Source organism: Squalius cephalus (genome assembly GCF_949319135.1).
Source record: "Squalius cephalus genome assembly, chromosome: 14".
NCBI lineage: Eukaryota > Metazoa > Chordata > Actinopteri > Cypriniformes > Leuciscidae > Squalius > Squalius cephalus.
Genome location: NC_137135.1, coordinates 34,326,839 through 34,341,838, shown reverse-complemented (window position 1 = coordinate 34,341,838; position 15,000 = coordinate 34,326,839). Strand labels below are relative to the sequence as shown.

Below are 15,000 nucleotides of genomic sequence, written 5' to 3'. Positions count from 1 at the left end.
TTTAGCCATGGGTTTTATTTCATGAAACCTTTCTGGTGGGCATTTTTAAGTGGTTAATGTCTAAATGTCATTATCATGTTGTGTGTATTAATGCAGCATTAATGTCTTCACAGGAGAAGAGCTGAGAGAGGCAGGAGACGCATCGACAGCCGGAGACACCGATGACAGAAAAGGTTCACGACCTGATAATACTCGGCTTTTCATGACTCTGGTTGTTGTTTTAATGGCAGCGTCTCATCGCAGCTCATGTGTGTTTTCAGACGAGAAGCCAAAGGACTACAAGTACTATCTGAGAATGTGGGCCAAAGAAAACGAGCCAAAGAAAGAGAGTATCAAAGATCTGCCGCGAATGAATCAGGTGACCAACATTCATTGATCTCAAACACTGGCTGTTGATGCACACAGTCTCGTTTGTTTGGTGAATGTGCACCCTCAGCTGAATGTGGCCCAAAGCAAAGTTATTTACCCCTTACAATTAAGCTTAAAGGGATAGTTCACCCAAAAATGAAAATTCTGTCATCATAGACTCACCCTCAAGTTGTTTCAAACCTGTATGAATTTCTTTTTTCTGCTGAACACAAAAGAAGATATTTTGAAAAATGTCTGTAACCAAACAGTTGATGTGTCCATTTACTTCCATAGTAGGAAAAAAAAATACTATGGAAGTAAATGGACACATCAAACCGCTCAAAGACACAATTTCTATCTGATCTTCTTCATTTTTTTGCAGTAATTTCAATGTGAAGAATCAGATCTGATGTCATGTTTCATTGCTTGTCATAATTGTATGCTCGATTTACCTTCGGCATGAACCCTAAAGTTATTTATGAAGCAAATAAATGTTGATGTACATCTAACAGGTTTTGGAAAATCACAATAAATAACAAAATACTGACGACTCGTTTCGGCAGTTCAGAATCGCTTCATTCTTTTGGGACTCAAAAAACTCAATTTATCTGCACTTCGATACTTTGCGGACCTTTTACATTCACAAACAGGTGTAAAAACACGACATGAAAGAGGACATCTGAAAAAGCATAATAGCGGCAATTTCAATCATTTTAATAATTATATCTGACCTAGTCAAAGTCCAATGAATTTTAATCAAATCAGTATTAAAAGTAGCGGTAACACTTTACAATAAGGTTCATTAGTTAACATGAACTAAGCAACTTCATCATTTATTAATCTTAGTTAATATTAATTTCAACATTTACTAATACATTATTAAAATCAAAGGTTGTATTGGTTAACATTGTTCATGTTAGTTCACAGTGCATTAAACAATGAACAGCTGCATTTTTATTAACCAACATTAACAAAGATTAATAAATACTGTAACAAATGTTAATACATTAATGTTAACTAATGAACCTATTGTAAAGTGGATTACACTTTATTTTAAGGTGTCATTGTTACAGTGTAATTATATATTTAAGTACTGAGTAATAATAATTAACTTCATGTACTTACTATAGGGTTAGGGTAGGATTAGGGTTTGGTTGAGGGTTAATTGCATGTAATTATGCTTAATTTACTCTTATTACTATGGTAAGTACATGTAACATATGTAACAAGGACACTGTAAAATTATCGCAAAGTGTTACCAAAGTAGCAACCTTGTACTGCAGTGTTTGGCCAATTAAAATAGCCTTGACATGAACTTGAATTTCATGTGTTCTTCATTTCCAGGAGCAGTTCATTGAGATGTGTAAGACTCTCTACAACATGTTCAGCGAAGACCCCATGGAGCAGGAGCTTTATCACGGCATCGCCACGGTGGCGAGTCTCCTGCTGCGCATCGGAGAAGTGGGCAAGAAGTTCAGCAACAACGGGGGCAAGAAAGCCGAGGCCTCCACCGTCGATGCTCTTCAGCCGGAGAGAGAGGACTCGTCCGGGGAGGGAGGATCATCAGGACAGTCCCTGGTCTCAAAGGCCCTGGCGGAGGCCCAGCTAGAGACGCCTCCTCCTACAGCGTCCGGTTCTGACGAAGAGGCCAAAGACGACACGTCGGTTTCGTCGTACTCCGTGGTGAGCGCCGGTTCGCTGCAGTGCGAGGACATCGCCGACGACACGGTTCTGATTGGCTGCGTGGGCGGAGACGGGGCGGATCGGAGGCGGGGCAGCGCGCCGGATGCCGATTGGTCGATCACATTCGAGCAGGTTTTAGCATCGTTCCTCACGGAGACATCGCTGGTTGACTACTTCGAGAAGAAACACGACATCCAGAGCAAAATACAGGCGTGCAAGTCGCTGAGAGCGGTTGAAAGACAGATCAGCACGTCGAGCGATCTCGATTTCTCTCTGACCACACAATGATTACACTCATACACACGTGCATGAACACACAAACACACACATACAGATACGTATATGTATGTCCGGATGCTGTCTGTAGGAGTTTGATACTTCTGTGTCATAGTCTACAAATGGATGTTTAAAAAAAGACCACGTTCCATCCTAGTGTCCGGTTTTGCTGGGTTTCATCGTTTGAACGCGCCAATGGTCTGGAATGGAGGATTATGGGATATGGCCCATACAAATCTAAATATATCTACAGGAACTGCATATATTACTCATACAGATTAACAAATGAAACATCACACTAAGTATTTGATTTGCACACTCGTCTTGAGTCCCAGGTAGGAATGAGGGCGATTATCTCGCACTAAAAGTGTACGTCACTAATGCTTTCTTGCACGTGTGCTATAGCTGGATATATATCGGTGTATTTGGCGGTAAGAAGTGTCCTTTAGGTGATGAAGCGTCGACCTCATAATGCTCACTTTTACTCTTCAGATTCACTTTGACCCCTCAGATGGAAACAGTTTTGCACACAGCTTTGGTTCAGAGACATGTTTCTGTGTGTTAAAATTCAACTTTATCGTTTTTAACTAAGTCATTGCCTTGCTTTAATGATCAGACTCTTACCGTTGCACGGGTTTGTTGTGGTGTTGAGAAGATGGCGTCATCATTACAGTACTTTTATTGTCAGATGTGTGTTTGCCAGAAGCTACACAAACGTTACAACGCTGGCTTGTCTTAGTCGTCCGAACCGTAACGAGAGGTACAGTAAAAAATGTAGCTAATTAATTGAGCACTATAATGGCCTTTACCACGCAATCTTGTTTCTTGTTTATTCGCCACACTATTTTCTGTTGTCAGGCCAAAGCAAGTACAATCATTGGGCTTCATTCATGAAAATCAAGCAGAGCGAATTTGTGCAAATCACTCAATTTTTATGCAAATTGTAACATTGAAATGAATTAAACCTTCGTAAATTGGATTGAATGCACTAAAACATTTATGCAACCATATCTGAGTAAACTGTTGCATAGAGTTTTGTAAAACACTAAATTAATGTAAATTGATACTTTATCAATATTAAAATGATGTACATTGTTGTATTAAATCATTTTACAAATGTTTTTTTTAGGCATCCCGTGTTTAAATAAAAGAAAAAAATCTGTATAACTAAATTATATTTACATAAATTGATACATTACAGTTAATTAAACCATTTTTATATAAATCATAGCATTAAATAAAAAATAAGTTGACCGATTTTTTTTTTCCTCCGTAAAAATTCTATACAATCGTTCGTTGATTTACACAAATTAGTTCTGCTTGTGTTTTATAAACTAAGCCCTGTTACGTTTATTTTGGAAAATGCAATAAAAGTTGCAAACTATATTTCCGTTTCTTGATCGTTAAGCTTCTTTTGTATCAAATTTAGAGCTCTGTGACCTTTGGCCTGGAGATTTCTTGAGCCATAACGTTATGTTCTAGAACTATTTAAAGAAGGTTCACGATTAAAAAAGAACGTTCTCGATGAATCTAGAACCTGTTGTTTAAAATCAGGCCTGATCTTTAATCACATGACTGAAAGAGAGTCCGGACGCTTGCATTTAATGAGATGTAGTCGAGCTTCTTAAAACTGTAAATAGTTGCATATCACATTCTAATATCAGAAGTTTTAACGTCAAATCGTTTGCGAAGATCGTTCTTGTTTGTTTTCAGTCATGTATCGCTTTGTCGCGTTTCTATTCTATATTTGTGATTTTTAACAATTGCTTTTGTACTAAGTAAATTAGCTTTAAATTAAGCCTGTTCGGCTCAGTAACGAACAAAATCTGAAAGGCTTCAGTATTATTATTTTCAGATGATATGTTTAAAGAGCTTTAAAATACGAACATGATTTAAACAAGGCCGAAGATAACCTTTGAACCAGTAGAAATGAGAGATTTTAAATCAATAATGATGCATTAAAATATATAAAAATGTTTTTAAAATTGGATTATAGCTGCAGAAGAAGGCGGCTCGGCTCTTTTCCCCATCTCCGCTATGAAACACACTTGTCATTTCCGGTGAATCTGAATGTGAATGAATCTCCTGTGACCTCTGTCTAACTGTGAAAATAACTGGCTTCACTTCACTGTGTTTCTAATTAACTATGTTAATTAATGCACAAACTAACACTGTTTCCACTTTAATCATGCGTTTTGCAAAAGGAGTGAATTGTTATTCTCTTTGTGGCGAGTTTCTCCTCCTGTAGGCTTTCTGTCTGTGACCTGCAGCTGTTATTACCTGATGTCCAACTCATCTAAAAGTTGTTTAAAAACGTATTGTCATTAAACCAGTATTGTGTAATATTATGTAATAAAAATCAAGTTCAAGTCAGTGCGTGTTTAGTGTTTTCATGCACATCCACTTATAGGTAGGCACACACTATTTAACTGTTGGCCCACTAGTGGTTAAAAAACAAAACTGCATGCATTTTGCGGAAGAACATTGTTTTGGTTGTGCTTCGGCTCTGTGTGACTGTGAATATAGTTTACTGTTCCTGTGTTTACATCTCACGCTGATGATCTGAAGACGTTACTGGCCCTGTCCCGAATGGAGCCCTTAGCCCTCATGATCTTCCTCCGAGTCCACACTTTCGTGACGTAATGCTCAGCAAAAGTGCACAGAGAGTGCATATCGGCGCTCACGAGCACCCGTCTGAAACCTAAAATGTGACCCACAAAACCAGTCATATGGGTAAATTTTCTGAAATTGAGATTTATACACTTTCCATTGATGTATGGTTTGTTAGAATAGGACAATATTTGGTCGAGATACAACTATTGAAGATCTGGAATCTGAGGGTGCAAAAAAATGGAAACATTGAGAAAATCACCTTTAAAGTTGTTCATTTATGTTGGCGATTGTGCAGCATTCACTCACAAAAATACATGTTTTATATATTTACGGTTGGAAATTTACTAAATATCTTCATGGAACATGATCTTTACTTAATATCCTCATGATTTTTGGCTTAAAAGAAAAATCGATAATTTTGTCCCATACAATGTATTGTTGGCTATTGCCACAGATATACCCGTGCGACTCGAGACTGGTGACGTGATCCAGGGTCACATTTGGCAAATGGGACACCCTATGGTTTCGTGAACTTAATGGACAGCGCACACGATTGCAGTGCGGACTTCACTTTTCTTTTTTTCTTTTTTTGTTACTTTGATGTCCTGCACCTGAGTCCAATCTGGGTGTTTGAGATGTGCACACCAGTTTTGTATTTTTGATTTTACACTGTATAGTGGAGTGGCTAAGTGATATAATCATTCAGTTTATGATACAAGCCTGAAAATTGGCATGAGCAGTCTCCATGGGTCACTTGACAAGAAAATTGTCCGAGCCACTTGAAATTTCAAGATTTTTCATTTTTCAAGATGGCCGACACCTTAGTGGAGCAGTTAAGTGATATAGTGGTTTATTTGGTGATACAAGCATGAAAATTGGATGAGCAGTCTCTGATGGTCACTAGACAATAAGCCACCCACAGCTATTTGAGATTTCAAGATGGCCACCACCTTAGTGGAGCAATTAGGTTCATGGCAATTTTCATGCTTGTATCACCAACTAAATGATTTCTTAAGCTTAATTGCTCCACTAAGGTGGTGGCCATCTTGAAAAATGGCCGCCATCTTGAAATTTCAAGTAGCTGTAAATGGCTTATTGTCAAGTGACCCACAGAGACTGCTCATGCCAATTTTCATGCTTGTATCACCAAATAAACCACTATATCACTTAACTGCTCCACTAAGGTGTCGGCCATCTTGAAAAATTGCCGCCATCTTGAAATTTCAAGTGGCTCGGACAATTTTCTTGTCAAGTGACCCATGGAGACTGCTCATGCCAATTTTCACGCTTGTATCATAAACTGAACGATTCTGCCAAACATAAGCACTTAGCCGCTCCACTAGTAGCTTTACCCATTAATATACAAGGTACTTAGAGAAAATAATATTGATAAATAAATTCTAGCACAGCGCTACAACAACCATTATGAAATGATAGAGAATTCTGTTAGAGAGATACATATGGCAATCTAACTGTTCAATAACACACCTCACCTGTTGAGTAATAAAAAACATTGTCTCTGCATCGCTTTACAACATTTTCACCTTTTCAAATCCCTCAGTTCTCCATCTCTGAAAAGCCAAGCTAATGTTGATTCTTGTTTTATTACAAGCTCTGTCTCGTTCTCTTTTGGTCAGCAGACTCTCCTCTGTTCGCCGTTTTTTTTAACCTCCGGTGATTTCCCGGAGGTTGTAGATTTTAGTCCTCCACATCAAACTTTCTCGCTCGTTGTGACGACTAAACCTCTGTCACTCCCACACCAGACACGTGTCAAAGCAGCCGGAGCAACTTTACTCTGTTTACGAATATGAGGAGTGACGCACGTACGCAATTTCCCCCCGAAAACCATCTCGTCAGGTCTAAAATATAAACACTTATAATAGGCTTAACAGAGTGAAAAACATCTTTTGGAAGAAGGATTGATGATGTTGACTCATTATTTACATTTTAATTAAAGGGGTGGTTGATTATGATTTGACTTTTCTAACTTTAGTTAGTGTGTAATGTTGCTGTTTGAGCATAAACAACATCTGCAAAGTTACAACGCTCAAAGTTCAAAGCAAAGGGAGATATTTGCTTTTAGAGAAATCGCTTTTTAAGGACTACAACAAACGGCTGGTAGAGACTACACCACATTCCTCCCGGGTTAGTGACATCAACAACTCTAGAATTTACATAAACCCCGCCCCCTGAACACCATTTATAGATTATCAAGACAGAATATGCAAATCAATGACTAGAAAGATAAATTCATCAACTAACCATTCAGAAATGTCCTGTTGCTTCTACATGTCGCTTCTTCTTGAGTCTCTACATTATTGTCTGACTCCGGTTTGAACATAAAAAACTAAAAGTTTTTGAAATTTTCAGTGCATGTCTGTGTGAGTGCAAGCTCTTGAAGCTCCGCCCCCTGTGCCGGGAGCAGCAGCTCAATTGCATTTAAAGGGACAGACACAAAATGGTGCATTTTTGCTCACCCTCACAATTTTAACATGTTATATAAAAATATCTGTGGGGTATTTTGAGCTAAAACTTCACACACACACTCTGGGGACATCAGAGACTTATTTTACATCTTGTGAAAAGGGCATTATACCACCCCTTTAAACAAAAAAAGTTACAGTGTACCTTTAACTTGAGCTGTCCCAAAAGCGCCTTATTGCATAGTCTTTGAGAGAACGACAAACCACTGTAATCGTAGTCATGATTGAAAATAAATGTGCCAAGAAACCTCTTATGAAAAAACACTGATGACTTTTATTATATGAGCAAAATTAGAACATCAGTTGTTACAAAATTGTAAAAAAAAAAAAAAAAAAAAAATTGTATAGAAAAATAATAATACTAAAATATTAAAAGCGTTTAAAGAACAGAAGGTTTAAATATGTACAAGTATAAAAGCTGCATGCAGATGCATGTATGTGAAGGATAAAAGCGCAATGCAGTTGAAATGTGTAAAACCTCAAGCGTTTTGAGACATGATTGTGAAAGATCTCGCAACACTGGAGACACAGCAAGCGTTTTTGTCAGATGCATGCATGCAAAAGTAGATCTATAAATGTCATGCACATTAAACATCAAGGCTCATACATCTGTGCATATTGTTGCAAAGCCTCTCTATGAGAATATCAGCTTTCAGAATAATCATATGAATGTGTTTGTGAGTGAAATGTAGCTTTAACCAGTCATATAACTTGTTTTGGTAACACTTTATTTTACAGTGTCTTTGTTACACGTTACATGTACTTACCATAGTACTAAGAGCAAATTATGCATAATTACATGCATCCTAACCCTATAGTAAGTACATGTAGTTGCTTAATATTACTCAGTACTTAAATATATAATTACACTGTAACAATGACACCTTAAAATAAAGTGTAACCGTTGTTTTTAATGCTGAGTTTGCATGCACCGATGCTGCGGAGACCCGTCGGTCTTCAGTCTGGCTTGTCATTGGCTGATCCCGGTTGAAGGCTCACAGGTTGTTGGCCTGGATGATCTGCTGGAGGATGCTGTCTACATCAATGGTGTCGTAGCTGATCCCCTGCATATCCAGGTCTGGTAGGATGGAGGAGAGCAATGCCACCACGTTTCGCCGGATGGACCGCAGCCTCTCCAGAGTCACACTGCTGTGAGGGAGGAACAACAGAGAGATGCTCATTATACTGTATATATACAGGAAAAATACAGTGAAGTTCAAAGTTTGGGGTTGGTACGATTTTTAATGTTTAATGTCTCGTATGCTCACAAAGCATACCCGTTTTCTATTTGAATACATTTTTAAAATGTAATGTATTCCTGTGATCAAAGCTGAACTTTCAGCATCATTACTCCAGTCTTCAGTGTCACATGATCCTTCAGAAATCATTCTAATAACTGATGCTCAAGAAACAGTGATTATTGATTGACTATTACATGATTATTATCAGTGTTGAAAATAGTTGTTCTGTTTCATATTTTTTTGTGGAAACTGTGGTGCATTTTATTTCAGGATTGTTTGATGAATAGAAAGTTCTAAAGAATTCATTGAAAGCATTTATTTGACAATCTTTTGTAACATTCTAAATGTCTTTATGGTTATTTACTTTTTCAAATAATGCATCATTGCTAAATAATATATATGATACAAATTTTGTGTGTGTGTGTATATATATATATGTATATATATATATGTGTATATATATACATGTATATGTTCAGTATATGTTTAATTTAAATTGACTTTTTAATTTAATTTAATTTAATTTAATTCAATTCACAGTGCTGTAAAATTGATTGATCACATTTAAATACACATGGTCAGAAAAAATTCTTAAAATACAATAAAACTTTTAAAGCTGTTTTGTAATGCTTGACCCACACACACACACACACGTCTGGTTCACTATCTTTGTGGGGACTCTCCATAGACTTAATGGTTTTTATACTGTACAAACTGTATATTCTATCCCCTTACACTAACCCTATCCCTAAACCTACCCATCACAGAAAACTTTCTGCATTTTTACATTTTCAAAAAAATATAATTTAGTGTGTTTATTAACCCATTTCCCTCGCTGGCTGGTCCCCACAATGGAGGTGATCTCAGGTTTTACTATCTTTGTGGGGACATTTGGTTCCCACAATGTAATATAAATCAAACGCACACACACACACACACCTGTTGTACGTGAGGTTGGGTGTGTTGGTGCTCTGGTCTCTCCTCTCTAGTGTGTGTCTCTCTGTCTGTGTCACTCGTGTGTGTCTCTCGGTCCTCCGCTGGCTCGGGTCCGTGGACAGCGACTGGCTCTCGCTCTGGAGTTTGGCTAATGTCTTGCTCCAGTACAGCTCGTCTCTGGGACTCGTCTCTGCCTCCTGTTGGATCGGGGATGAACTGCTCCTGTTCGCCTGTTCCTCCGACGATTTCTGCTGATTAAAGGTATTTAACAAGGTTTGTGCGATATTTAATTAAACATGTTTTGCATTCAGATAAAAAACTGCACAGTGTCTTACTGATTTCAATGATTCACAACTCCAAATTGAACTAAAGACTCAAAATAATTAACGAATGACAAATTATACAACTACTATAAGTATATCAAACTCGGATACATACAGTACACTCACATTAAGTGGTATATTAGCATATCTCAACTTCCTGATAGTTATTTTGCCAAGAAATGTAAACTATTAAAAGTTGGATATATAGTACATCTTACTTTACCAGCGTACATACATACGAAATAGCAAATCTCATTTGCATTAATGGCCACAAAATGTAAACTTTATTATCACAGTTATATATATAAAGCTGGATAAAAATTCTATACTTTATCCGCATACATACAATATAGCAAATCAAAACTGCCTGATTTTTAACTTAGTTGCAAAATGTATCTATATTCTCACCCAGCTCTTTATATAAAGTTGGATATATACTGCAAGTATGTCCAATGTTTTGTTGCATAAATACAGTACCGTCACGTAAAGCGATATATACTATATAGCAAATCACAACTGCTTGAATTGCTTGTATCTTCGCAAAATGTAAGTATATTATAGTTTAGCTCTAATCTGCTAAATGCAACAAGGCATGAAGATATTAAGATGCTATAAACATTAACGGTAATACTTTACAATAAGGTTCATTAGTTAACTTCAACTAAGCAACTTCAGCATTTATTAATCTTAGTTAATATTAATACGTTATTTAATATTTAATACGTTATTAAAATCAAAGGTTGTATTGGTGAACATTAGTTAATGCACTGTGAACTAACATGAACAGCTGTATTTTTATTAACTGACATTAACAAAGATTAATAAATACTGCAACAAATGTATTGCTCATTATTAGTTACATTAACTAATGTTAACCAATGAACCTTATTGTAGTGTTTTTAAACTCTTAACCCTAAAACTGGCAATGTGATCTGGGTGTAACATAGTTTTTGTCGTCTTTTTTGGGGGTGCAAGAATGATTTTTTCATCAAATCCTTTTATCATTTATCACAGCCTGGTCTGTCTTGAGTATGCTGGTCACATGATTTGTTTAAAAAAATTTGTGATTAATTAGTCAGCCTGACCTAAATCCAACATGGCTGCCAGTGGTGCAGGACATTCAGATTTTGAGATAGGTAAATATATATTAAACTTACTTTTCTTTTGAAAAAATAATACTAACACTGCTAACATTAATTATGAACATTGTCTTAAGGTGCTGAAAAAGAAAATTTATAAAAATGTTGTTCATGTTGTTATTTAGCACGTTATGAAATATATGTTACACCTGAGTCACATTGCCACTTTTGGGTATAAAAAAGGGATTAACTTTGTATTCATTTTTGTAACAATCTTTGTATTCTGAGTTTTTTTTGTGTGTTTTTTTTACAAATTATATAATTTACAGGTTAAAATGATACAGACTGTCTGTCTTGAGTATGCTGGTCACATGATTTGCTTCAAGTTATCTGTGATCAATTAGTCAGCCTGACCTAAATCCAACATTTTTTAAAATTTTACCAAATTTTTTTTTTACCATTTTTATGGTAACGCAAAGTCCGATTTCAAAACGGCTGAATCTTGAGTTTATATGCTTTCCAATGATATATAATGTGTCAACATTATAAGAGTTGAAGTATAGGATATAATTGTTTTAAACATGCAATGGCAGTTACAGTTATAGATTTGGTCCTTTTTATACCCTAAACAGACAATGTGATCTGGGAGTCACAACTCATAAAATCCAAAATACATAACATTTTTCAAAAATTCTTTTGGATATGATTTACTTAAGTCCAGATGATATAAAAAATGACATGAAATTATTTGTTGCTTATCATTTTCTACTCTTGCCTGTTTAAAGGGATAGTTCACTTTGAAATGAAATTTTGGTATGTTTTAGCTTACCTGAAGGGCATCCAAGATGTAGGTGTCTTTTTTTCCGCAGTAGTTTCAATTTTTATATTTTTAGGTCAAACCGTTCTTGTCTGTCAGTCATATAGTGCAGGTCTGTGGTCACTGTCTCAAAGAGCATGCACAGAGTCCAAATTAAACAATTCCCCATCGTAAGTACACATTGATGGCCTAAGACACGAAACGAGCGGTTTGTGTGAGAAAACGAACAGTATTTATATCGTTTTTTAACTCTTGTACACAGCCACGTCCAAGTGATCTGAGGGCGCGGGCGCTTCCTGCTGTGTGTCGTGTGCACAGACTGGTGCATAGATATATACACTAGATGTCGCCTTGTCTACGGCAGTTCATTGGAACGAATGTCTTTAAGGCGACATCTAGTGTATATATTTCTATGCACCAGTCTGCGTACACGTCACACACCAGGATGCGCTCGCGCCCTCAGATCACTTGGACGTGGCTGTGTTATAAGAGGTAAAAACGATATAAATACTGTTCGTTTTCTCACACAAACCGCTCGTTTCGTGTCTTAGGCCATCAATGTGTACTTACGATGGGGAATTGTTTAATTTGGACTCTGTGCATGCTCTTTGAGACAGTGACCACAGACCTGCATTAAATGACTGACAGACAAGAACGGTTTGACCTAAAAATATCAAAATTGAAACTACTGCGGAAAAAAAGACACCTACATCTTGGATGCCCTTGAGGTAAGCTAAAACATACCAAAATTTAATTTCAAAGTGAACTATCCCTTTAAGGGTTAAAAAGCATTTTAATTGTACCTGACAGACAGAAAGTTCCTCGCTTGACGTCGCGTTCAGTCTCTCGGCGTTTTGCTCACATGACACAGAATTCCCGTTTTGCGCCTCGACCGCGGTGACGTCAGAAGGCCCGCCCCCTTCTGCCTCCGTTACCATGGCAACCTCCGGCTCGCGGATGCCCAGGATCCGTTTCAAGCGCTTGGCTTCCCGCTCCAACTGAGCGAGTCTCTGAGCGAGAGCGGCGCGATCCGAACCGTCGGTTGGCAGAGGGGACACGGGCTGAAACCCGGAGCGGCTGAGAGGAGTGACCACCACCGTCTGAGCCGTGGTCATGGAGGAGTGTGGAGAGAGCGGGTGGAGCGGGACCCTGGGCTGGTCTTTGGGCATCTGTGGCCCCTGAGACGTGTGGGGCTCCACGGGGCCCTCGAGGTGAACACTGTCCTCCTGAGACGTCGAATCCACGGCTGGAGATGTGTTGGTGTTCGCCTCTGATTCTGATCCGTCATGCGTTTTGTCTGGTGTTTCCGACTCTCCCTCAGACGGGACGTCTGGAGATCCAGCATGGTTTGGGGATTTATTGCGCTTTTCAGAGGGTGAACATGGTTCTTTCCTCCTTTTTCTACAAAATAAGTTGGCAAAATGAGTGAAAAGTTAGTTAAAACTAGATTCTCCGATGCCATGGAAGCCAAATTATGATGATTCCCCTTTCTGGGATTCACTATAAAAGATGCTTTATATTTTCATGTATTAAGACCCACGTATACTGTAATAAATGAAAAAAAATATATATATATATATAATTTCTAATAATTTAAATATATATATATATATATATATATATATATATATATATACAATTTATATATAAATATATATGTAATTTTATATATATGTAATTTATTTATTCAATTGAAAAAATGAAAATAATAAACAATAATTGTTTTTACTTCTGTAGTTTTAAATATAGAATTTAGTTATATTTACTTAATCACTGTTTATTATCTTCCCACCATTATTATTCTCAGTACAATAAATTAACAAATCTTAAGACTTTAAAAAGCAGACTAAAAATATATTAAAAAAATATATATATAATTTCTAATAATTTAAATATATATACACAATTTCTAATAATGTGTGTGTGTATATATATATATATATATATATATATATATTAGGGCTGTCAAACGATTAATCGCATCCAAAATAAAAGTTTGTGTTTACATAATATATGTGTGTGTATGGTGTATAATTATTTTCTATATATAAACACACACACATGCATATATATTTAAGAAAAATGTGTTATTTATATATAAAATATTTATATATAATATAAATTATATATAATATAAATATATATATACACAGTATATACATGCAAATATTTCTTAAATATATACATGCATGTGTGTGTATTTATATATAGAAAATAATTATACACCGTACACACACATATATTATGTAAAAACAAACTTTTATTTTGGATGCGATTAATCGCGATTAATCGTTTGACAGCCCTAATATATATATATAATGTATATATCAATATATATGTAATTTATTTATTCAATTGAAAAAATGAAAAATAGATTTTTTTTTTAACTTTTTTAGTTTTAAATATAGTTCAATACATTTTAATTTAATTTTACATTTTTTATTTTATTTTAAATGTTAAATTTCATTTTTAATTGAATTTAATTCATAGAGGGTCATCCTCTTGAGGACTGAGTCCTACATTTAGTCTCCGCCACAGAAACATAAGAGAGTTTGTTAAGCATGTTACATGAAATCTAATGCATTGACCAAGCGTCTGCATGTGTGTGATGAGATGAGACGCCTGTAAATGTGTGTATCTGTCGGACCTCGGGGAGGGTGACGACTCTTCCTCTTCTGTGACTCCATCCTCATCTGTATCCTGTGTATCTGTCGTCATGGCAACGGTGACCTCATCCTGTTTGCTCACTGATGTAGGTTCAGATAGTCCTCTACAGAGAGGTCGCACTGGGCTTTTAGTTATCTACAACACACACACACACACACACACACTTTTTATAGTCTGAAGTGAGATCAATGTGTCTAAACCAAAATGAGAAGTGGAGTTTCACATTAATAGATAATAGATCATTTCTATAAATGCCTCTGTTTGGCCACAGAGAAAGAACTGCAGCCATGAGAGACAACTACTAAAACACTGGGGTTAATCAACACACTAGTGCTGTCAAATCGATTAATCGTGATTTACATAAAAGTTTGCAAATATATAATGTATAAAATATGGTGGTTTGTAGATGCATTAACTATAAATGATTTATTAAAAACAGCCAATATAATTTATATATTTATTTATTCAGCCTGACTGCAGTTTCACTATAAATTATGGGCCACTTGGCAAACTACAGTATCAAAGTACTGGAGT

General features: G+C 36.4%; 2 protein-coding genes across 4 annotated transcripts in view; one reads left to right on the top strand and one right to left on the bottom strand.

Annotated features, from left to right (window-relative positions):
* The window catches only part of tbc1d9b (TBC1 domain family member 9b), a 34,349-nt gene extending 29,669 nt beyond the window's left edge, over positions 1-4,680 (top strand). For both annotated transcript variants that reach the window (XM_079892033.1, XM_079892032.1), the window contains 3 exons: positions 114-173; positions 261-358; positions 1,693-4,680. In XM_079892033.1, the coding sequence (XP_079748159.1) occupies positions 114-173; positions 261-358; positions 1,693-2,319 (785 nt within the window). In that variant the 3' untranslated portion in view covers positions 2,320-4,680. The remainder of the gene's footprint in view (positions 1-113; positions 174-260; positions 359-1,692) is intronic.
* A 3,268-nt stretch (positions 4,681-7,948) lies between these two features.
* Positions 7,949-15,000, bottom strand: part of LOC307170776 (MORC family CW-type zinc finger protein 3) — a 23,712-nt gene continuing 16,660 nt past the window's right edge. Inside the window, exons 14-17 of one of the 2 annotated variants that reach the window (XM_079892071.1) lie at positions 14,447-14,601; positions 12,603-13,200; positions 9,584-9,831; positions 7,949-8,552 (exon numbers count right to left, since the gene is read on the bottom strand). In XM_079892071.1, coding sequence (XP_079748197.1) covers positions 8,399-8,552; positions 9,584-9,831; positions 12,603-13,200; positions 14,447-14,601 — 1,155 coding nt within the window. In that variant the 3' untranslated portion in view covers positions 7,949-8,398. The remainder of the gene's footprint in view (positions 8,553-9,583; positions 9,832-12,602; positions 13,201-14,446; positions 14,602-15,000) is intronic. The other variant, XM_079892072.1, reaches the window with a different exon arrangement.